Here is a 25,014-nt window from a genome sequence, read left to right as displayed (position 1 = left end):
AAACTTGTATATATCCACCTGGCCACAGACCGAGTACCCCTGGGCACTTTTCTGAAACGCTGATCCTCAAATAAAAGGTACAAATGTCACCAAGAAAACCTTGATTTCATCTAAACATATCACAGCAAAAATATTTTCTTACAGCAGAAATAGAGAAAATAACATGCAATTGTTAACTCGCCTTAACACAGTGGCAAGGCAGGGTATATTAATAGTTCTGACAACATTTATGTTATTTTAGACCAGTGAGTTGGCTTAGCTGGCAAGGCTGAGCTCAATCTCAGGAGCCCACATAAAGGAGAACCTTCCAGAGAGCTGTCCTCTGACCTCCACGTGCATATAACACACACACACACACTTTTTTTTACGATTTAAAGTGTTTATTATTATTAAAAATGTTTATTATTATTGTTTGTGTACATACACATACATGCCATAGCAGGTATGCGTGGGTCAGTTCTCTCCGTCCACCGTGGGTTCTGGGGGTGGAACTCCGGTCGTCGGCTTGGCAGCAAGCATTTTCATTCACTGAGCCATCTCTCCATCCCTGTGTTAATGGCTTCTTAGGGCCCATAGGAAGGCTGGGTAAGACCTAAGAGTAACTCAGTCTTCTCGGTTCATGGCATATGGTTCTCGAGATATCCAAGGGTATTAAACAGTAGTTCTCTGCTTATCTGTTTGCACAAGACCCATTATTGTCTGATTTGCTTTCCCAATACAGTTGTCATGGACGTGACCCACTTTGCCCACTTTTGCTACAAGCATTAGGATGACCTTGAACTCCCAAGTGCTGTGATTACAAGCATGGGTCATCATGCTGCCCACTCAGCTGTTTTCACTGTCAGCTTGTATCTGGCTTGCTCAGCCCGCCATACATGTGCACGGGTGCCCTGATGGGAAAGTTCCTGCTCGCTCATCACTGGTAGACACTAATGGCTGCATCTGGGGCTGAACACACCGACGAGCTTTTAAGTCAGCCTGTGTTCAGGAGGGTGACTTCTGAAGTTAGACTTTCATTCTTGTATTTTCTGTCCTGTGCTTTTTGCTTCATGGTTTTTAGAAGCAGGACTTCACTCACATAGCCCAGGCTTGCCTCAAGCAAGTACATAGTTGAGGATGACTTTGAACTCCTGAGCCTCCTGACTCCAAATCCAAAGAACTGAGATTTTAGATGTTAGATGTGTGTACTATCGTGTCTGTCCCTATCCTACATTGTTTTGCTATTTTGAGACATATCTCCCTGTAGCCCAGGCTGATGTCGAACTGGCTTTGTAGCTGAGGGTGCCCTCGAACTTCTGATTCTCCTTCCTCCCAAGTGCTACGATTATAGGCCTGTATCATCTTGCTTGGTTTTAATGTGTGCAGGGGATCCAACAGGGTCTTGTGAAAGTTAGGAAAGTACTCTACCAGTCAAGTCACACCTCAGACCTCTAGTCTTGTGTTTTGTTTTGTTTTTTGTTGTTGTTGTTAGTGTTTGTTCATCTTACTGTTTTACACAAGGGATCCTTTGCAACACAGTGAAATTTGATGTTGATGGTAAGGACTTGGGGGTATCACCCGGATGCTGGGGATTGAATCTGGGGCCCAGGGCATGCTAGACAAGCATTAAACCAATTGAGATACTCTCCCAGCCTGATCCCCAAGTTAATTTAGAGCTGCAGGCAGAGCCCAAGGTCCCAGCCTGGAAGCGCAGTGCCACCCGGTGGCAGCTCCAAAGAACAGTCTGGAGAGGCTGATGTGAAAGTGGCACTTTTAAAGATTTATTATTTATGTGCATGGGTGTTTTGCCCACATTGAGTGTCTGTACACCATGTGTGTGCAGTGCCCGAGGCCAGAAGGCACTGGATCCCCTGGAACTGGAGTTACAGATGGTTGTGAGCTGCCATGTGGGTGGCTGGGAATGGAACCTGGGTCCTCTGGAAGAGCTGCCAGTGCTCTTAATCAGTGAACCATTTCTCTAGTCCTTAATTACTAAAATAAATTATATATCATGTAAGATTTTATATGAACAGAGCAGGAAGCTGAGCATGGCTGTACACATCTGTCACCCCAGCAACTGGCAGGTGGGGTCAGCAGTTCAGTCATCTTCAGCTTCATAGTGAGTTTGAGGCCAGCCTCGGCTACTTGCAACATGAGACTTAGTCCTAAATGCAAAACAATAAATAAGCACAGTTAAATAACTTAAAAAGAGCAGACTTGTATAGCTGAAAATAAGTATCAAGGGCTTGAGAGATGGCTCAGTGGTTAAAAGCACTAGATAATCTTCCCGAGGACCCAGGTTCAATTCCCAACACCCACACTCACCATGGTCTGTAACTCCAGTCCCAGGAGATCCAATGCCCTCTTCTGGCCTCTGAAGGCACCAGGCATGTGGTACATAGACATTCATGCAGACAAAATACCCACATAAATAAACAAACAAACAAATAAAAGTATTAGCAGCAGTGCATATTAGGATACTCCTGTAATCCACCCACTGCCTTTGAGGTAGAGGAAGGGGGGATTAGGAAGGAATTCAAGGCCAATCCAGGAGTGTGAGGGCAGTCTGGGCTGAGACCTTGTATTAAAAACAAAACAACAACATAATTATAATGCAACAGTTATTTCTGGTCTCATTACTGGAATGTGGAGCTACTATTTTTTTCCCAGCAATAAATCATTTTTTGCTAAGGAGTACAGCGGGCAGAGCTTTCCCTGGAAGAGTGAACCTATAGTGGTTTTCTGCTGTTGGTGACACTTGGACTGTGTGTGGCACAGCAACACTAATGTCCAGCAGGCCTCTTCTTCACAGGTCAAATGTGGGTTTGACTTTCCTTTATGTTATGTTATTGCCAGATCAGTTCTATCACACATATTGTAGAGACCGCACACAAAGAACTCTGCTCAATGAGCTGATTAAAAAAACAACTCTTTATTAGTTTCAACATCAAAACAACTTGTTACAGGTAACTGCAAAGTGTCTTCCAAATTACATTTTGCGTCTGTCACCTCACAGGACAAGGAATGTTTAGAGATCCTCAGAACACAGGACAGCTGAAGCTGATAATGAACTATATGGTCCGTCATGTGAAGCACTAGTGTGTCAAACATGGGACACACGGACGAAAATCACTGACCATTTTCACAAGTGCATCGAGTATTCACTACAGTGCACAGCAGGACCAGGGAGATTACAGACATGTCCAGATGCAGGCATAAATCCAGCCGCAGGTTTGGTTATGAAGAACAAAGTGCAATGGCAGTGAAGGCTTTCTCACGCTTCAAAGATACAAATGGTTTACAAGGGACAGGAATAAATACTCAGGGGCTGAAAGCAGAGGGTGTGGCATAGCCACAGGACTGACACCTGTTGTCTCTCCTTAGTCCTCAATCTGACTTAGGAAGACTGGAGACCAACAGGGAACAAGACAGAAAAACACGAATTATCTGCATAGATAGGAAATAAACCCTCCTTGTGACAAGGAAGCACACCCAGTCAGGGCCAGGTGAGAGCTCCAAGGGTCATGGGACCCTCTTCAAGACTTGCAGGGTTCTGAGGGAAAGCACAGATCTAAGTTAGCAGGGCTCCTCTGCTTATTCAGTTCCCCGAGGTCACTTCTCAGCCTTGACCAGAAACCTTACAGGGAACAGGACAAGTTCCCAGTCCTGGCCAGAAACCCAACGGTTGCTCTTATCTGCTCCTGGGCTGTGTGTACACCCAGTTACCCTTCTGTTGTTGAGATAGGGTCTGATACATAGCCCAGGCTACTCCTTAAACTTGCAACAATCCTTCTATCTTTGCCTTCCAAGCGCTGGGATGACAGGCATATGTCACCATGCTTGACTACATTTGGTAACCCGGACTCTCAACTATCACATTTGCTCTGCTCAAGGGTGAAGGAAATGGGCACACAGAGGATGAGGATAGCTCTGGAGACCCACACTCCAAGGGGAGTGTAAAACACCAACAGTCACTTGTCATGTGGTTGGTCAGGGTCCACACACCTTACTCTTCCCATGGACTTCTTGGTTAGAAGCAAATTATTTTCCCAGGATTGCTGTTCCTCTATACTGTCACACCAAGAAAAGGAAAGCACCCTCCCATCCCCTTTGAGACAGGGTTTTGCTTGTATCCCAGGCTAGTCTCAGTCTCTCAATCCTTTTGTCTCGACCTCCTGAAAGCTGAGATCACAGGCCTGTTCCAGCACACCCAGTTGTTTCCTTTAACACAGATGTATTAAGAAACACAGACAGAGGAGGAAAGGTGACCAAGCACCTGTGTGACAGGTGAAGGCCAGGGCTCTACAGAAGAGAGGGGAGGCTGGCAGGCATGAACCCCAGGCACCAAAGAATCACATACGCTTCCATTGATAGCCATACATAAAGCCTTCCTTTTAAAAAATAAATCCTCAAGTCTACAAATTAGTTTACATAAAATATAAAGCCCACGTCCATCGTTAGTCTTGAATAGAACTTGATTTTCCAAGCACAGAGGGAGAGGGCCCTCCCACAGCATGCACATGGCCTCATTCTCTTCCCAGGTCCTCTTATGACTGTTTACATTTTAACTGCACGAATGTGACTATCCAGGGAAGCCCACATAAAGTGCTAACACAACCGCTAGTGACCACGGTAACATTATGTAAGCAGATTCTAACCCCACAGCTCAATGGTGTAAAAACATAAGCCACGATCAAGCTGATTAAAAGCTCCCAAGTCGCCGCTGGGCCTCCTGCTCTTCTCTGTGTGACAGGGAGAAGCATCTTCCATATTTTAGAGCTCAATGCAATGAAAAGACATGGAAGGACAGGGAAGCCCAACCACAGTCCCCACTGTGCTGTGCACTCCCATGTAAGTCTGGTGCCAGGTCAGCCACACTAATTGTAAGATAGTTAAAGCATTTCACTTGATAATCATGACTTTTGTTTGTTTGGTCTGATTTGCTTTTTTAGACAGCGTCTCACTGTGTAGCCCAGGCTGGCACTGAATTCAGAGATCCACCTGCAGTGCTAAGATTAAAGGTGTTCCCACCATGGCCATCCATAATCATGACATTTTAGAAAGGCAGGAGGGGGCTGGGGAGTTGGCTCAGCAGGTTAAGAGTGCTTCAGGCTCTTGAGGACGAGAGTTCAGTCCCTAGTACTCACTTCAGGCACCTCACTACTGTCTCCAGTTCCCGGAGACCCAAGGCCCCGTTTTGGCCTTTGTGGACACCCATACGCGCACATGTACACCGACACATAAATAAAAATAAACCTTTAAACCTCACTAGTCTCTATTCATGAAGATGGCAAAGAGCTGTCCCCTTACGGGACAAACTGCTCCTGACCTGTCCCCTGGTGTCCCCTCAACTCAAACTGCCCATTTAGTGGCCAAAATGATCTATGTAAACCTTTATGTGGAACCTAAAGTCTTCTCTGTGTAATCCTCTCCACCTTTTTGAGATACCCTCATGTAGCCCAGGCTGGCCTTAAATTCACTATTTAGCTGAAGACAATCTTGAACTCCTGACTCTCTGCCACCACCTCCCGAGTGCTGGGATTACAAGTACATTCCGGCACACCTGGCCCCTTCATGATGTTTGAGGGGCACAGTAAGATTACCTGACTTTCAGCTCTCCAGGGTGAGGGGCTGTCCTCAGCCCCTTCTGTCTCTCCACCTCTCTATGTGGATCCATCTTTGGTTGTCCAGGTGAGTCACTGGAAAAATCTAGAATCTATGAGCCAAACTACTGCAGTCCTGTTGGCCAGTCCTACTAAGTGTCATGGCTTCATTACCCTCCACAGGGTTTTCTCTAACACAAAGCCCTGTTCTCTTTCCTCACACTCCTCAGAGCTTGCTTCCCATAGAGAGGTTCTGATTTCTGAAGAAGCCAAAGTTACTTTTAGTTTCTTTCTTTCTGTAGAACAAATGGCAGATTTCTTAAGGAAAAGTGACAAAGAGCTCCCAAAAAGCAGCAGGGGGATTTCAAAGGGGGATGCCAGAATCTCCTAGTAGAGTTAATTCTAAGAAATAATTCAGCTGGGCATGGTGCACGCCTTTAATCCCAGCAGAGACAGGCAGATCTCTGTGAGCCAGCCTGGTCTACAGAGTGAGTTCCAGGACAGCCAGGGCTGTTACACAGAGAAACCCTGTCTCCAAAAACAAAACAAAACATTCCATTTGAAAGAAAAAAATGCATAAATCCACTATGAGAACCGGAAAGAAGATAAAGGGTAAGCTGCTCACTGTGGTACATATCTGTAACATCTATAGGTCTGAGCTTCGGAGGTGGGTGCAGTAGGATCAGGAATTCAAGATTATCCTTGGCCACACAGTAACTCTGAGACCAGCTCTACCTGCGCTACCCGAGACCTTTTCACAAATAAACAAAAGAATGGGACTCATTTGCTATAAAATGCCTACATGGACTGGGCATAAAAACAGACACCTGGATATTTTAATTGACTTCATTAAAAGGTAGATGGGTATTTTTTCTTCTAGAGTGTGTCTTATGGAAATAATATACCAGAAAAGAGGAAAATGTTAATTATTTGCTATTCAGGAAAGTTTAATGACTTCCCTTATCCTTGCACACCCCCTCATAATACTCAATTTAATATCTCAAAAAAATTAAAGAGATGAGTAGTTTGCACTTCTTGATTTAAAAAAGGACTAGGCCAGGTGGTGGTGATGCACACCTTTACTCCCGATGCTCAGGAGGCAAAGGCAGATGGATCTCTGTGAGTTCAAGGTCAGCCTGGTCTACAGAGTAAGTTCCAGGATAGCCAGAGCTAAAACAGAAACCCTGTCTTGAGAGAAAAGATAAAAGAAAGAGAGAGATGTTCTTAAGTTGGCACTGGAAAATGAAAGCCAAGACAAACTTAAAAATTGGGTTTTGATCACTTAGGAAAATTAGGAACTGTATTGCATAATGAGGAGCACAAAAAATTTCCAACTGATGAAAATCTACTTGCTTGCTGGCAGGTAGGGTCTGTCCTGCAACAAAAAGAAACTAATTGCTTAGCTCAAAACTGCAAAGTCAAGCTGGCTGCAAAGGAGAGCCTGTCAGTTAAGCCGACAGATGAGGATTTGGATCCAGAAAACCAGTGTGGACGGAATCGTAATCTTCAATTGAATCAACAGAGGGTTCCCAACAGCAAACACACACAGAGTTCAGCATCTGAGGGCTGACAGCATCTGAGGGAAGGGACAACTCTTTCTTTTGTTGCTGTTGTTAGGTGTGGTGGTGCACACCTGCAACCCTAGCACTTAGGAGATAGAGGCAGGAGCAGGAGTTCAAGGTCATCCTTGAGATGTAGCACGTCTGATGTCAACCAGAGCTATATGAGACCCTATTTCAACAAGTTAGAAGACATTTGCATGTGCAATACAGTTTAAATCTTCAGAAATCAATTCTACCGCAAAAGACACTCAGCACTAACCTGTCACCCAAAGAACATGGCCATCACAGCTTCAATTTCTCCATTTTTCTATTTTTACTGGAGCTGCCATGTTCGGTTCTTAGTTCTAGGTCTAGTCCCTTCATATGTACCAGCCATCTCTGGATACTTGCCATGTATAAAATAAAAGGGCACACTGAGTGGGATCAGCTGACCTGCCTGAGCATAGCACTCTTTGGCAGGAGAGCCTTCAGCAAGAGGGACTGTAGCCCCTGCCCATTAGTGATGCTGCACTGACACACGGAACTTCAACACATCTTCAAGTGTAAGAGACAGGTCTATCTGAATCTCAACTGCAAGCCCAGGTGGAAAATTTCATTACAGAGGGAAACATGAACTGCATGCAGGGGCCTACACCTCCATCCCAGGACTCAAGAGGCTGAGGAAGGAGAATGGTCTTGAACTCAAGGCCAGCCTGGGCTACAGTGTGAGAACTTGTTTCAAAAAAAAAAAAAATAGTACTGTTTTTTTTTTCTTTCTAAATAGCTGAAATACTTGAATGGAAAAATTTGAAGTGCATGGTGGCTCATCCCCTGAATTCCTAGCACTTGGGAGTCTAATCACAGAGGATGTTTGTTAGGCCAGCTAGCTACAAAGTGAAACCCTTGTCTTCAAAGACAACAAAAAAAATGAAGCAACTCCCCTGAATTTAAAGTGGTCTTCAGAAAGTCTTATCATTATTTTCTACAATTTAAGATTGTGACTATTATCCACAAATCTACACACAGCGCAGAACAACTCAAGCAGCGACAAGCCAGCACTAGGGTGGTCAAGAGATTAACCGAAGAGCTGCCGCTCCACAGGCTGCAACTCCGTATCCTTACCAGCCAAGCTTCCAGGTGACACATCCTGTCTACAGAGCCCAGGCCTGGAAGGGCGGCACTGTGCAGGGGAGGCGGCACTGTGCAGGGGGGCGCTGGGCGCCACCCCCACCAACCGTAAGAGGGATATGGAGCAGAGTCAAGTGCAGATCTGCATATGCCGTTTGAATCTGATAATCTCATTCATTTGGCATTTCATCCCCAAGGCTAGTGAAAAATACTGGAGAAAAATGGCCTCCACAAATGATTTTGTACCTAAGGTTTCTTTTCCTGCCAAAAAATACCATGTATATTGAGTAACATTCAGCCTTTGCTCAATGTATTTGTTATAGACACTACCACACCAGTACAAAAAAACACCCACACCAAATTACTGTAATTGTAAGACTAATTTTTAACATCTGTAAAAATGGTAGTGTACTGGGTGATTCTAGTTCTGGCCTTTGGTACCCAACGAGCTATACATTCAGGGGAACTAATGTTTCTCAGGGAGGAGTCAGATGCCATACAGTGGGGGCTAACCTTGTCACTTAAAGTGCCATTTAGAACATTGTTCAAAATTTCAAACAGCTGGCCACATCTGCTATTTCACCTCATGTTCTGGCCTGGCAAAGCTAGCCCAGCTGCCAGATGGATGCAGTGGCATCTCCTGGCTGTGCTCTAGTGCCGGTGCAGCAGTAGCAGCAGGAGGCACGGGTGCAGTGGCTGGGTTCACAGTGCACAGTCCAGCTGCTCACTCAGCGCGGCCGTGGGAGCTTCCGGGCGCCGGGTCTGAGTGATTTTTTGTTTTGGGTTTTTTGTGTCTTCTTCCTCTTCAGTTTCACTTTCACAGACATGCACAACCACACTGGGGGTGGACTCGGTTCCTGCATGCAGTTCATATTTCTCCCCTGCCGAGGAAAGCACAGGAAGGGGCCTTACTGTCAGTGCAAAGAAGTCATTTATTTTATCTCCCAACTTCCTCTCCCACTAATTCATCTAACAGCTGATGACCTCTCCTTCCTTCCTTCCTTCCTTCCTTCCTTCCTTCCTTCCTTCCTTCCTTCCTTCCTTCCTTCCTTTCTTTCATTTTTTTGGAGACTGAGTCTCATGAAATCAGAAACTTGTTGCTGTAACTGAGGCTGAGGCTGGTCTTGAACTCTTTGATTTTTCTCATCCAGTCTCTCAAGTGCTAGGATTGTAGGCATGTGTTGCTGCCACGTGAGCTTGTTGATTAAAGTCTGTAAAATCTCTCTATCTTGCATCAGAGGCTTAGCTTGTTTGGTATTGAAAAATTTCCCCCTTTTCCTCTCGATGGGGTTTTACTATGCAGACAGGCTGGCCTGGAACTCCCAGTGAGCTGTCTGCCTCTGCCTCTGCCTCCCAAGTGTTGTTAAAGGTAAGTGCTACCATGCCCCGCAGAAGTTCCATTTGTTAAAGACACTGTTCTTTTCTACCTTGGGCTTGGGAGTTAAGATCTAAGCATGGCTGCTAAGCACCGAGGCACCTTCAGGGAAGACTCCTATTAGCACACCCTGAAACTACCCAATTCACAACCCCATCCTGCCCATCATGTTAATCTCCATGACTTTAAACTGAGCATGCTCAGGAATGGGCCTGCCACTTTTGAATATACACAAGCCTCCTTCATTCAGGGGAGGCCTTGCTTTGCAGTAGCTCCACTCTTATGTTCTATGTTTACTTTGGTTTTATGCTCACTAAGATGGGAACCCACTGATTAGATTACATAAATACTAATTACAATGTTAATATATTTTACACATAGAGCAAAGGATTACCAGTCTATAAAGGGCGATTACCACCGCCAGAGAAGCTGGGCAACAAGGAGGACTCTAAAAGAGATATACATGATCCCTCAGAGAAGGGGAAAGGGGCAAGATCTCCTGAGCAAATTGGGAGCATGGGGGGAGGGGAGAGGGAGTTAGGAGAATGAGAAGGGGAGAAGAGGAGGGGTGAGGAGGACATAAGGGAGCAGGAAGGCTGTGTAGGGGGAAGAATAGAGGAGAGCAAAATAAGAGGTACCATCAAAGAGGGAGCCAGTATAGGTTTAAAGTGAAATCAGGCACTAGGGAAATGTCCAGAGATCCATAAGGATGATACCAACTAACCATCTAAGCAACAGTGGAGAGGTTACCTTAAATACTCTCCCCTGATAACGAGATTGACGACTAACTTATATACCATCCTAGAGCCTTCATCCAGCAGCTGATGAAAGTAGAAGCAGATACCTACAGCTAAAAACTGAACTGAACTGAACTGGAATCCAGTTGCAGAGGAGGAGGTGTGATGAGCAAAGGGGTCAAGACCACACTGGTGAAACCCACAGAAACAGCAGACCTGAACAAGAGGGAGCTCTTGGCACCCAGACTGATCACTGGGAAGCCAGCATGGAACTGATCTAGACGTCATGAATGTGGGTGTCAGTGAGGGGGCCTCAGAAATATATGGGCCTCTTGTATTAGATCAGTACTTATCCCTAGTGTAGGAGTGGATTTTGGGAGTAACCCATTTCACATAGAGGGTTACTCCCTCAGCCTAGACACATGGGGGAGGGCCTAGGCCCTATCCCAAAGGATATGACAGACTCTGGAGATCCCCCATGGAAGGCCTCACTCTCCCTGGGGAGCAGAAATGGCTTTGGATAGGTAGTGTGTTAGTGGGAGTAGGGGAGGAGGGGAGGGAAAGGGAATGGGGATTGACATGTAAAACAATCTTGTTTCTAATTTAAATAAAAAATTTTAAAAAATGCTAATATAAATGCTAATTGTTGTTCAACAAAAAACTGAGGTGGGTTAGCTACATTCATAAAGGTTTGGAGTCCCATGGGAGGCACCGGCTAGGTTCCAGGCAGCAGTTTCTAGCATAGGACCTGATGTCTGACAAAGTTCAAATGTCCACAAGTGTAAAGCTGTTTCTCAAATGTTTCTGAAGTCCCCTAAAGAGACACACTGTCCTCAACAGTGGGCAATCAGCTCCTCATATTATTAAAATGATGAGAGAGATAGCAAGTAAAGAAGGAAAGCAAGAGATGAAAAAGAAAAAAAAAGGAAGAGAAACTTTGGAAGGGGTAGCAGGGTACCATCACTAAATAACACAGCTTCCATCTGCACTGGGCTGTACAGAGAGAACAGCAAGTATGTTTGCTAACCCCCTGTAGTCACTCCTTCCTGTGAAAATTATCATGCTGCACATGTTAGCTAACCCCGACACCTATGCTCAGCAACTGGCTGAGGACCACGGCTTTGGAAAACGCAGTTAAGAGTGTGGGCCCAGTCTGGTGTGACTGCAGTGTCTACTGGACAGTGCCACTGTTGCCGGGCTCCACACCCACTATTGGACACTGTCTCCAATACACAAAGCTCTTGGGGACAGTAAGAGCAAAAGCAGAACCAGTTACCTGGCCCAAGCTTGGAGACAGCACAGAGTAAGTCATAGTTGATCACAGGCATTGCGTCTTCACTCTGCTTCCACCCGACTGGAGGGGAGGCTGGAGGAGAGATGAGGAACTGCTTGGTGGGCTGTGGTGGCAGTAAGTAGGACTTGTCCCGAGCCTCCCCGGACACCTGAACCTGCAAGGAGGACATGGCCATGAGCACTTTGCAAGTGCACCTTCATTTCATCTTTATGGCAACTGTTACTTTCGTAGAGGGGTGTCTCTGAGACGTTTGTATCTTCCAGGAGGTGAACGAGGTCCACCTGGCTCACAGCACGGGGCAAACACACTGGATCCTCGCTCAAGATGAGTTGAGTGAAAGAATAAATGTATAAACAGATGGACAAAGAAGCGCTCTGCAGTAACTGTGGCTGGGACCTGAGCTCTAAGTGCCCCTTAGGGTCTATGTAGAGCAGTCTTGCTCCCGAGGGGTGAAAGGGTGAAAGTGGGAGCCTTAGGAGACAGGGAGGTCGTTAGTCACTGGGAGCATACCCTAAGGCACAGTGGGACCCCAGTCTCTTACTCTTCCTGTTTCCCATGAATGAGGTGAACAGTTTTGCTCTGCCTTCATGTGCTGCCCCTCTGCAGGCCCAAAAGAAGGGAAGATCCTATATGGATGGATCCTCTAAACCATGAGCCAAGACTTTTCTCTTTACAGCTGATCACCTCAGGCATTTGTTACAGTGGGTGTGCTGGCTAGTTTTATGTCACTTGACACAAGCTTTCATCACTGAGAGAAGGGAGCCTCAACTGAGAAAACACCTCTGTAAGATCAGATGCAGGCACGCCTGTAGAATGCTTTCTTAGTTAGTGATTGATGTGGGAGGGCCCAGACCACCATGTGTGGTACCACCCTGGGCTAGTGGTCCTGGGTTCTATAAGAATGTAGGCCAAACAAGCCACAAAGAGCAAACCAATTAGCAGCACCCCTCCATGGCCTCTGTATCAGCTCCTGCCTTCAGGTTCCTGCCAAGGTTGAGTCCTTGCCTTGACTTATCTCAGTGGAATTCAAGATTCAAGATATGTAAACCAAATAAACCTTTTGTCTCCAAGTTGCTTTTGGCCATGGTATTTCTTCACAGTAACCTTAACTGATTCAGTGGGAACAGCTGACTAACACACTACTGAGTTCCAGTCTTAGAAGAGACAAAACTGCTTGTGTAGTGGTCAGAAGACACAGGTCGGCTCTTTCCTTTCACCATGTAGGTACAGGTGGCAGAGATCAAACTCAGGTCGTCAAGTCATCAAGTTAGTGGCAAGCACCTCTTGCCCACTGAGCCATCTTGATGGTCCTTAAAGATTTTTTTCTCTATTTTCCCACGAATGTCACATCCTAAGTGCCATTTTAGATGCAGAGAACATTTACTCCACTACCCTTGAAGTGTCAGGGCTTAACCTTTGCAGAGCCCTGAGCAAATCTGTCAGAAAAATGAATCCCTTAACTATTAGTCTCAGCAAAACAAAGACAGAGGCTTAATATGCTCCTAAGATAAATGAAATTGTGTATGTATAAAGTAAGAGAAAACATGACATCGTCTGCTCTTGGAAATATTGATTTCACAAATGTCCAACCCAACACTAGGAGAGCTGTGAAGAGCTGTGATGGAGAAGCAGCTGTGGGGACCAGTGACCACGGAACACACTGTACCTGTGTGAAGTAACTGTGGGGACCTGCGGCCACATCGCACACTGTACCTGTGCAAAGTAAAGCTTCAGTTTCTGGCCGTGGAAGTCACTCTCATGGAGCTCTATCCGAGCTCTCGCTGCAGCCTCGGGCTTGCTGAAGTTGATCCTCACTCTTCGAAAGCTCTTGAACAACTGGAACGTGACCTGGTCATCATAGAGGGTGAACAGAGCTTCAAACCTCTCCTGTAAGGAGAACAGCAAGGCAGAGAGAAGTGGGAACAAAGAACTAATTACTCTATTAACAGGAAGCCTGCTAAAGAGAAGTGACTGAGTGAAACGCCCTATGCAGTGCAGTACTTTTCCTCCATAAAGAGTTGCCTTTCAAACAATAAAAAAAAAGAGTTGCCTTTCTTGAAGGTATTCAGGGTGGAGAGTGTGTGACTCAGGCTCATATCTGCAGTCTGCACTGACTGAAAATGGCTGGCTGTAATGATAAATCTTTATTCCAGCTGCCCGAGCCCCGCTGCGATGCAGGTGCCAGAATAACACATAGAGTCTTATATTAGTTTACAATACTGCTGGCCAATTGACTAGGATTTCTTATATGCTAGCTCAGTCTGAATTATCATAAATCTATATATTTTATAAGACTTATCTTATCGAGGATGCCTTCTGCTGGCATCCTATTCCTGGGATCACATGGCGGCTCTGTAGAGAAGAGAGAACAGGAAGAAGAGGAAGAGCAAGAGGACAATTTCCTTCTTGTCCCTGCTTATATTCTGAGTCTGCCTGCTATGTCACTTCCTGCCTGGATCTCTTACTACATTTCCCAGAATCCTCCTTGACTCCACCTATTTTGCTTTCCTTCTGGTCAACAGTACTTTATCAACCAATAAGACAAACATATACACAGAAGGACCTCCCCCATCAACTGGCTTTGTTAAATACTGCAGACTCAGAGGTCATACAATAATATGATGTATAAAACATAGCGCACATCTCCATATAGAACAGGAATGCTGCTGTCACAGAGTCACCAAGGAAGGCAGCTGTGCTGTTCCTCCACCAGAGGAACATATCTGGCATTTGGGGCAGTCCTTCCCCTGCTTTCTTCATAGTGCTAGGCATTTGTTTGCTGCGTAAGTCTGACACACTGGGTGAGATCTCCTACAACTTTGTCCTCTTAGAACCCAAACACCTCCCTTAGCATGTACACACAATAAAACACAGAGAAACCTCTCCTACCTTTTGTTCTTTATTTTTATTTTATGACATTAGGCTCTCATGCAGTCCAGGTCAGCCTCTAACTTGCTAGTAGCTGAAGACAGCATTGAATTCCTGTTCCTCCTCCTCTAGTTCTGGGAGAGCTGGTTACAGGGTGCCACTAGGTCTAGCAGCTTCCTAACTTTTGTTTATAACTTCTCTGCATCCTTATACTATAGAAATTTCTCAGAAACAGCACCTGTACATATGATGAGTTCATGTAAATAAAGCCGATTTACCACTCACTGTCTTGTTCTGAGAGTGTCTCTCACTGTGTTATCCTGGCAGATCCACTTGCCTCTGCCTCCTGAATGCTGGAATTATAATATCTTTAGACTGGCCTTTAAAATGTTCAAATATTAAGCCAGGCAGTGGTGGCACACACCTTTAATCCTAGCACTTGGGAGGCAGAGGCAGATTTCTGCGAATTTGACGTCAGCCTGGTCTACAGAACGAGTTCCAGGACAGCCAAGGCTATTACACAGAAAAACATTGTCTTGAAAATCCAAAATAAATAAATAACTAAAATAAAGAAAGATTCAAATATTAGACAAGTTTTAATAGTGTTTTGACTATAAAGACAATAAAAGCATTAGAGTTAGAACAGCATCACTGAGTGGCAAGCCCCTGTCTCCAGTGAACCATTTTACTGCCCCCCAAGAATTTGTAATTTTAAGATAAAATTATCTTAAAAATGTAATTTTAAGATAAAGTGGTCCTCTCAGATACCAAAATGCTTGTACAGTAAGTGCCGGGTATAAACAGGGCAGTATTTGCCAAGAACCAGCACCCTTCTCCAGATACACTAAATGACCTCTAGATGATCTACACGGAATACATTGTAAGCAGTTTTTATACCACATTGCTTAAGAATGACAGAGATCTGTAAATATTCAGCAAAGAAACAACTTATTATTTTTTCCTTTTTCTTCCTGAGACAGGGTCTCACTATGCAGCCCTTGTGGCTGGCCTGGAACTTGCTGTGTAGACCAGGCTGGTCTCCAACTCACAGAGACCCTCCTGCCTCTGCCTCCTGAGTGCTGGGATTAAAGGCCTGTGCCACCAACGCCCGGCTAGATACAATTTCTTAACAGAACATTTTCCATCATCGACTGTTTGAACTCAGGGATGCTACATGCACTGACAGATACAGAGGTAATACCTGTGCTTTCTTACGATAACAACTGGGCAAAGAAACAGTATTTGTGAAATAAAATGACCTGCAAAGAAACCCTCTGTGAATGGCCATGTTCCACCGGCCCCTGCTGTACGTAGCTCTCATCTTCAGCAGGACCCTGAACCTCCCTACCACACTCATGCCCAGTACAGTTTGGACTGCCACCCTTTGCTCAGAAGTCCTCGGGACTTCATCCTGCAGAAGGGCCAGCTCTTCCGCTTGGCGCCAGGGTGCCCAACATCCACCTCCGGGTCAAGTGTTCTTGACATGGGCACTTATCGCCTGTGTGTCAACCATACAGAATGCTTGTTACTCTCTCTCCTGCCATACTTTGTCCTAATTAGGTTGCTTAGGATATCTGGTTTCCCCTGGCTAAAACATCCTTTGTTTTCTCTGCTAAAATTCTAACTCTCACAGCTCCTCCCCAATGCCACATGTCCTTCTGAGAGACCTATTGAACCTGGCTGTGTGAACTTGTCTGCTGAAACCTCAATGGACTTCCAATGTTCCTAGAGAGACTAACTCAATTCTTTCAGTGACCCATCAGCCCCACTACAAGACGGTACACTATGACACAGAGGCTGCACAGCTCACACTCTATCCCTGAACCTAACCGGCATGTAGCCTTTGCTGCAGGTGTTTGAGCATGTATCCAGCTCTGCCCCTGAAAGACACTGAAGGAAGTCCAGTCTGGGCTACAGAGTGAGAATGGGTCTCACCGAAAGGAAAATTCTTAGTGTATATACTAACATTTAAGGACCAAGTCAGGAATGGTGGTTTCTACCTGTATTACCAGTGCTTGGGGCTGAAGAGGACTGCCCAGGTGGCAGCCTAGATTACACAGTGAGACTATGCCTCAATGAAAGAAAAAAAGGTATGTAGGCTTTTAAGAGATCACGATGATACAGACACACACACACACACACACACACACACACACACACACACACACACACCACACACACACACACACACAGTTGTAAATCAATAACTTAAAAAAATCTTATTTTTCCTTCCAAACCATAGAAATAATACCAGAAATGTTAACAACGAGCTAATAATTAGTCCTAATAGTCCACATGTAATAAGCCACAGGAAAAAGCTGAATTCCTTCTTAAGTGAATGCACAAAGAAGCCAAGCAAAAAAATCAGGTGCTTGGAGGCTGGGTGCGGTGAGATATCCCTGTGACATACCTCAGCATTCAGGAGTTAGAGCTGGGAGGATCTCTGAAAGTTCCAGGCCAGCCTGAGGCACACAGGGTCAGCCTGAGCCACACAGCCAATCCAGGCCAGTCTAAGTCACACAGCAAATGGTAGGCCAGCCTGAACCACACAGCTAATTTCAGGCCAGTCTAAGTCACACGGCAAATGGTAGGCCAGCCTGAGCCACATAGCCAATTACAGGCCAGCCTGAGCCACACAGCCAATCCCAGGCCTTCCTTGTCTCAAACAACAGTAGCGTGCTGGGTAAAGGAGGAATTAGTGAAGGTGTGAAAGGTACCAAAGAGGATGACAGGGTGTATATAGCAGAAACATTATGTACACAAATAAAATTTATAATGAATCATATTATATATATTTACTATCTTTGACTAAAACATTAAAAAAAGCTCTTCTTCAAACCCGGCCGTTGGTGGCGCACGCCTTTAATCCCAGCACTCGGGAGGCAGAGGTAGGTGGATTTCTGTGAGTTCAAGACTAGCCTGGTCTGCAAGAGCTAGTTCCAGGACAGCCTCCAAAGCCACAGAGAAACCCTGTCTCAAAACAAACAAACAAACAAAAAAAAAACAACAAAAAAGCTTTTCTTCAATTACAGTCTCTAAAACTTAATGAATAAGTAAATAAAAGCACATTTAATGAGCCTCGATTGAAAGTTCACTAAAGACAATGCTTCTCTAGAGGAGTGTGGGAGGGTTGACTCTGAAGCACACCTGTCAGTGCGGACGGAGCCTCTCCTAAGACACAGTGAGGGGCGGGGTCCAGTGTGGCCCACACTCTGTGTATTTCATGTCTTAGGCCCTTGGACCTGTTTACCCAAAGCTATCTATGCTTCCCACAGTAAGAGTGCAGACCCACCTTCTGCTCTTGGACTTCAAACACTGCTTCATGGACACTGCAAGCAAAAAGTGAGGTGGGCAGGTCACTTAGATCCATCATCTCTTCTAATTCGTCTTCATTTTCACCGAAGACCATCTCCTCCTCCTCCTCCTGGTCACTGCTACAGAGATCTGACTGGCTGTCATTCCAAGATTTCATGGTGTCTCGTAGCATCTCTGTGGGTAAAGTTCTAGGATATCTGCCAGACACTTAAGGCTTAAAAAAAAAAAGGAAACAACAGAGAAAAAAATTGAAGGCCTTATCATTTTACAGTCAATCTATTTCTCAAGACAGCAATTCATCAAGCAAAATGACTTTATCCAGGAAAGATCAATCAGCATTTAAGTCAGCTCCAGCTCTCACAAATGAATTTTCTATCTATAAATCTAGTTTGCTTAGCAGATTTCATGGGGCAATGAAATATGAAGAAGCAAAAAAGCCAGCGCTTCCTAGTGAAAAGGAAAGAAAAGGATAATGTGACATGATGGCATCAATATGTACTTTGGTTTACAAGCAGAGAGAGGGTAAGTGGGAAGCAGAGTGGCCTTCCCATATTTGTTTTGGGTTTTAGGTGGAAAACACTGGAAGTGGCCCAGCAGAATCACACCCACACGGTCTGTTCGCCATCTGCACCCTTAAACGCTGTCTGTGAGGCTCTGCCTTTCTTACCCAGTGTGGGTTTTTTTTCTGAGCAGAATAAATAAAGTTGCTTAGGTCCCCAAGTTCCCACATGCACTGCAAGTGTGAGGAGCACACAACGAAAGCTGGAAGACAACCCAGAGGACACACTTCTCACCTTTTGGGCATTGTGCACGTCAAGTCAGAGGCTCAGAGCTGACACTGTCCCTCTGTAAAATACTGGGGCAGAATGTACCTGTGCCTGGCTCCTCAGGGAACCACACCACACTCATGCATGCATCATCCCTTTGGAGATGACTTATTTCAAGATGGTGATGTGGACCTGAAGAAGACCCGAGTGACAGACACTCTGAGTGATCATGATTATTAGGACTGCCACTTTTGAGTTGCCCTTTCATTTCAAAGGACACAAGGGTACAGATTCTCTTACATAGGATACATTTCCTACTGGTTAATGTTAACTATGGGATAAAAATAGTAGAGTTTCCCATTATTCTACACCACTCAAGACAATCTTAAAAAATAGCATCTATACTTGTTTCTGCCAATATTCTGGGCACCTATTGCCAGACACTGGGGGACACCAGTCACACTCCCCAACAGGGCCTCATCCTACTATGTACTAAGCTATCCACTTCTCCACCTGTTCCTCTTCCTGTGCACACGAGTCTTTTTGTATTGGATGGCCACCACGTGCCCTCTTCCTCGGCACACGAGTTCCACCTTGCCTTCATCCACCTGCCACTCTTCCTACCCACTCCCTGCACAGTGGGCTCACCTACCTTATTTCCTCCACTCCACTCCTTCCAGAGTTTAGTCTCCCAGGCAGCTGCCATTCTCTTTTGGCTTCAACTCTGCTTGATACTGACAACGAAGGCTTCCTAAGCACCAGAACTCACCATTTGCAGTGCACCCCGATGCACCCTTATTCACTCCCAGTCTCTCCCTGTAGACTCATTTTTCTCAGCCACTCTTTATACTTGGGTCTGAGTTCTAGTACTGCCCACTCGGGAGCCTTTAGTTCTTAGTTCTCAATTTGGTTTCCTGCTTCTCTGGGTCCCCCATGTGACAGTACCATGGTGCATGTCACACAATTGCTCCTAAGCCATGAAGGACGGGGCATCAAAGCAATGGGGAAACGAGGGCTGAATCTCACAGCACAGAATGGGAAGTGCTGAAAATATATCATGCGCCTGAGAGATTCTGAGCTGCCCCTTGGCTGCCCACAGGTCTGACAATTTTTAGCTGATTCTTTTAGTTGCTGTGTCAGAACTTTCTGGTCTGAGGGGGGTCCCCAGGAGGGTGTGTCTCACTATGGCTTTCTTCAGGGAGAGGCAAGGGGATCCAAAGCTCAAGGTCTGCCTAGGCTAAAGCAAGTATTTACAGCCAGGAGGGGCAACTTAATGACACCATGTCTCTCTTTGTCTCAAAACACAGGTAAAAAGGAGGCTGGGAAACAGAGCAGTGGTAGAGCTAGTATGTATGAGGTCCTGGGTTCAATCCTTAGTGCCACAATAAATAAGTAATTCTGAAGGAAAAATCATTGTGTGGCCACTGTTGGGATAATTAACAAAATTTGAATAGGGGCTAAAATAGGCAATAGTATTTTATCATTGTTAAATGGGTGGGTTTTGTTACTGTGTAAGAAATCGATCTTGCTCTCACATGCTGATTTGGGAGTATATGTACTATATTTTACTTTTTAATAGTTTGGAGAAAGAATGTTAAAGTTAAAAGGCAGTCTGGTATCTGCATGTAAAGATGTGTTGGTTTTTGTCTTTTTTTTAAAAAATGTGCATTGTTGTTTTTACCATAAATGTTGGGTCCCCTGAAACTGGAGTTATAGACAGTTGTGAGCTACTATGTGGGTGCTGGGAATTAAACCCAGGTCCTCTGGAAGAGCAGTCAGGGCTCTTAACCCCTGGGCAATCTCTTTCGGGTTTCTGAGGCAGAGTTTCTTTCTTTGTGTAGCCCTGGTTGTCCTAGAACTCACTCTGTAGACCAGGCTGGCCTGAAACTCACAGAGATCCACCTGCCTCTGCCTCCCGGGTGCTGAGATTAAAGGCATGTGCCACCATGTCCACCTAAGATGTGGTTTTTTATTTTATTTTTTTAAAATTTTTTTCAGAGATAGTATTAACCCAGGCAGGCCTGGAACTCTCTATGTATCCCAAGCTGACTTCAAACTCACGGCAATTCTCCTGTCTCAGGTTCTTGATTATAGACATGAGCTACCACGCCTAAGCCCATTTTTATCATTTGTTTTTGAAGCTATATCAAAAGAAAGTTACCCCAAGTTGAAGGTAGAAAAACAGGAAATGAATGTATAACATTCTAAGTCAAGCCAAGGGCTGTTTCCTATGCTCTATTTTTATCTTATTCTTTGTCATATTGGAGGAAGAATCTTGAAACAGTAATAACAGTAATAATTATCATGACTGGAGGCCAGGGCTGTAGCCCAGTATAGAGTGTGGGCTTAGCACTATCAAGGCCATGGTTTTGATTGTCGGTGCTGCACATATGTATCGAGAAAGTAGGCTGATGTTCTTCCCTCCTCGTGTCCCTGAAGGAGCTCTGCCTGCCTAGAACTGGTCTGGCACTCACTCTCTATGTAACTAGGCTGGCCTAGAACTCGTGGAGATCCACCAGCCTCTGTCTGCCAAGGTCTGGGATTAAAGACATGGGCTACCATGCCTCTAGTGTGAAAACAGATTTTTTTTGAGACAGGGTTTCTCTGTGTAGCTTTGGAGCCTCTCCTGGCACTAGCTCTGGAGACCAGGCTGGTCTCGAACTCACAGAGATCCCCCTGCCTCTGCCTTCCGAGTGCTGGGATTAAAGGCGTGTGCCACCAATGCCCGGAGTGTGAAAACAGATTTTAAAGAAAAGTGCCACTAGGCCTTTGTACGAGCCTTTAGAAATTTATGTCACAATGAAATGCATATGGTATCAGCCATTACTTGACAGATGTTGGCTATCTTGCTAAAAACACACAATGAGGTTTTTTGTTGTTTTTTTTTTTTTTTTTTTGGAGTCAACATTGTTAATCACTTCAGAATTTCCTGACATTCTAAATGCAGTTAAAACTGAAAAGAGACATATGCATGGATATCACACATGGTAACCTAGCAGCTACTTAAAGCTAACTTGGTTTCATTAAGGCAACAAACAATATAGAGGGGGGCTACGGCTCAGTGCTGTACCCCTTGCCTGGCATCAGGAGACACTGGGTTCCATTCCCGGCATGGAGGTTCTGTTCCTGATTACTGGAATTGTTGCAATCTCAGTCTGTGCCTGATCGGGGCTTAGCCCTGGCCGGCTTCTGGTGAATGATTTCTTCATAGAAACATTAAATGAGTGGGAAACCTCCAAGGCACCAGCCTTGGGACAAAACTAATCCATCAAGGCTGAATGCCAAGCTACCTCAGGATATAAGGAAAAGGCGAATTCTTTCTCCTCTAGAATTAAAAACAAATTCTGCTTCCCAATTTGGAGAACATTTTAATATCTTAACCAAATTTGTTTGAAATGAGCAAAATGGCTACAAAAATACCAGAAGCAAATGTGTACTTTATTTGAATTTCTAGTTCAGACTAAATTTTCCAAGACTATTCAGAACTGCCACGATCAGGGTTCTGAAGTCTACCATGATTCCTGTATCTTCCATTGCTTCTTATCAATCATTGGCAGGTAGAATTCTACTCTTTTTTTCCCCCCAAAGTAGTAATGAGAAACAAAAATCGGCATAATAAAGTTGGTGGAACATTAGTGTAAAATAGGTTATAAAGATTAGATTTGGGGACTGGAAAGATGCAGTTAAGAGCATGTTCTGCTTTTGCAGAGGGACCAGAGTTTGGTTCCTAGCTCCTACCTGCAACTCCAGCTCCAGGGGGTACAATGTCCTCTCCTGGCCTCCATGGATACCTGTGACATGTGCATATACTCATACACAGACACAATTTAAAAAAATAAATCTTTTTAAAAGTTATATTCTGGGGCTAGAAAGATGGCTCTTGCAGAAGACCTGGGTTCAGTTCCCAGCACCCACATGGGAGCTCATAACCATCAATAGTTCCAGGATACTGATGCCTTCTGAGGGCACCAGGCATACATGGGGTACATGTATATATACATATATATAGACAAAACATTCGTGCACAAAAAATAAGCCTTTAAAAACCTAAAAATTACATTTCTGTGAGTGTTTCTAGGACCTCAAGTCACACCATTTTATTGATAATCTATCACTGTTCCTATCGTCATCGATATTCTTGTTCTACCTATTAGTATGAGAAAGACAAAATGAAAGCAATAAATGTAAGGCTTTGGAGAAAAACTGATGCTATTTGCTTTGTTGCATATAAGTCATCTTCCCTAAACATAATCTCTTCAGGGTGATACACCCTCACTCAATGGCTGAAGGACTTTTTTTCCTCTTCTAATACTGGGGATTGAACCTAGGACCTCAAGCATGCTGGTCAAGTGTTTTACCATTGAGCTACGAGTTGAGCTCTCTGTAGGTCTTTAGGACTAAGTCAAATGCTTCATCAAATCCTGCAGCCACTGTGCAGGGTCAGGTGAACAGAGTTCTAAGTCACACTGTTTTTCCTCACCTCTCCTCATTTTTGGATTCTTATTTCCTGTAACAGCATGCAGCATTGCTTCTCATTTGTTTAGCCTAAGACTATATAAGCTTTTAAAACCTTAAAACATATCATGATTAAATAGTAAAGAAAAAAATCCCCTAAAACCTCTTTTCTTGGAAACCAGTTGCCAAGGAGGTAAAATGTAAAACTATAGCAAAGACTAACAGGACACTAATTTTTTCATAACCCTCCTATATCCACAGTCTATCAGACCACTAACATGAAATTCTGATCAAAAAGAACAACTCTATATGCTGCATGAACATCTAGACTCCAAGACTACTATATTTTTAAATTCCGGCTTTTTACTTATTTATTTACATGTAGGTGTGTGCCTGTGGGTGTATGTTTGTGTATCAGGTACATGTATGGGCCCTCAGAGGTATGAAGAAGGGTGGGACCACCTGGAACTGTACAGACTGCTATGAGCTGTCATATGGGTGCCGGGAATCCAACCCCAGGCCTCTACTAAAGCAGTAAGTGCTCTTAACAGCCGAGCCAGCCCTCCAGCCCCAATATTTTGTTAGAATATATGTATTTATTTATTTAATGTATGTATGTGTGTTTGCCTGTGGCCACAGCAACACTCATGTGGAGGGCAACTTGCAGGAGGAGCTGGTTCTCTCCTGGGACCCACAAACTCCAGTTGTCAAGCTTTGCAGCAAGTGTCTTTACCTGCTGAGCCATCATTTAGGGCCAAACATTGCTTTACAGTTTTATATATCAGACCAGAGGTAATGGCATAGTGATAAAGTAAGGGTTTTGGGGGTTTTTGGTTTTTTATTGTTGTTGTTGTTGTTTTTGGACAGGGCCTTGTTTTGTAATCCAGCCCAGCCTCCCAAGTGCTGAGATTATAAACATGTGCCACACCCAGTCCTTAGAATAAGATTTTTAAGTAATCTTTAATTACAGCTACAGATGAAATTACTTCTCTGGCCAAACAGAAGGCGAAAGACTTCTACGAAAAGTTCAGGTAAATGTGTTGTACTAGATAGCTTTCAGTAAGGGGAGGTGAATATGTTTTGATTCTTAAACCCTTCGTACACTACAATATCACGCTAAATAATCCTGGTTTGAATCTGAAACACAGACGTGAGCCGCTAGAATCTTAATCCCCTGAGGGGATGATGAGATTTCACACGGAAGCTGGAACCGGGCAACCTGGAAACAGACTGATATTGAAGGTGCGTCGGTTTGGGAGGCGGACACAAGTTTCCAGAAGCCAGGGACGCAGAGATGCGCTGATGATTATTCCTGCATCCTGGGGGAGGGAAAAGCGGGGAGGAGACTGGGGCTTCCACCTGCTGCCATCCCTGTCTTACTGGCCACACCTTTCCTGCCCTGGGGGCAGGTTGGCCCTGCCACCTTTCAAAAAGTCGTACAGCTGTTGGAGAAATCGGTGGTGGAGGAAGGACTTGGCGAGTAGTGTTTTGTAGGATGTCACCCCGAAGCGTCCGGGGAAGACCCTGGGGACCAGGCAGCTGGCCCTTAGCAGCGTCTAGGGGGCTCCGGGCAGCTGCTGCTGCGGCTGGGGCTGCTGTAACTTTCAGGGGTCCTGGGGATCCATCAGCCAGCGCCGCTGCAAACCTGTTCCGAGCGGCCGCGCGCCGGCCCCGCCCTGCGAAGGGGAGACTCACCTGTGCGCTCGAGGGGAGAGGCCCGGGGGCGACGAGCGCGGCCTGGAGCCGACAGACCCCCTCCGCCCGGGGCCGCGGGGAGCCGCCACGCCCTCGACGCCGGCTGCCTCAGCCGGGGACGCGGGCGGTGACTTGGGCCCGAGCAAGGTTGCTGGCGTCGCGCGCGCGCTCCCGGACCCGCGCGCCTCGCGCCCTCCCTCGGTTCCTCGCGCCTACCGGGCGCGCTGCGCAGGCGCACAGACAGGTGGGAGGGGCTG

General features: G+C 45.3%; 1 protein-coding gene across 1 annotated transcript; it reads right to left on the bottom strand.

Annotated features, from left to right (window-relative positions):
• Positions 1-2,891: 2,891 nt before the first annotated feature.
• Positions 2,892-24,977, bottom strand: Rcan3 (RCAN family member 3). Its single transcript, XM_027399685.2, has 5 exons — positions 24,758-24,977; positions 17,818-18,054; positions 13,371-13,544; positions 11,640-11,811; positions 2,892-9,132 (listed from the first exon to the last, which is right to left on the bottom strand). Exons 2-5 carry the CDS (start codon positions 18,010-18,012, stop codon positions 8,954-8,956), a joined length of 720 nt encoding a protein of 239 aa, XP_027255486.1. The 5' UTR covers positions 18,013-18,054; positions 24,758-24,977; the 3' UTR covers positions 2,892-8,953.
• Between the last annotated feature and the right edge of the window lie 37 nt (positions 24,978-25,014).

The sequence above is a fragment of the Cricetulus griseus genome, chromosome 2 (assembly GCF_003668045.3).
Source record: "Cricetulus griseus strain 17A/GY chromosome 2, alternate assembly CriGri-PICRH-1.0, whole genome shotgun sequence".
Lineage (NCBI taxonomy): Eukaryota > Metazoa > Chordata > Mammalia > Rodentia > Cricetidae > Cricetulus > Cricetulus griseus.
This window is presented reverse-complemented; position numbering and strand designations above follow the sequence as displayed.

Bases quoted from the DNA above. Each gene is read 5' to 3' on its own strand.
- Rcan3 (XM_027399685.2), bottom strand. From the start codon at position 18,012: ATGCTACGAGACACCATGAAATCTTGGAATGACAGCCAGTCAGATCTC. The intron at 13,545-17,817 runs GTGGGTCTGCAC...TTCTCCTTACAG, and splicing joins TTGAAGTCCAAGAGCAGAAG to GAGAGGTTTGAAGCTCTGTT. The intron at 11,812-13,370 runs GTACAGTGTGCG...TCCTCCTTGCAG, and splicing joins TGAAGCTTTACTTTGCACAG to GTTCAGGTGTCCGGGGAGGC.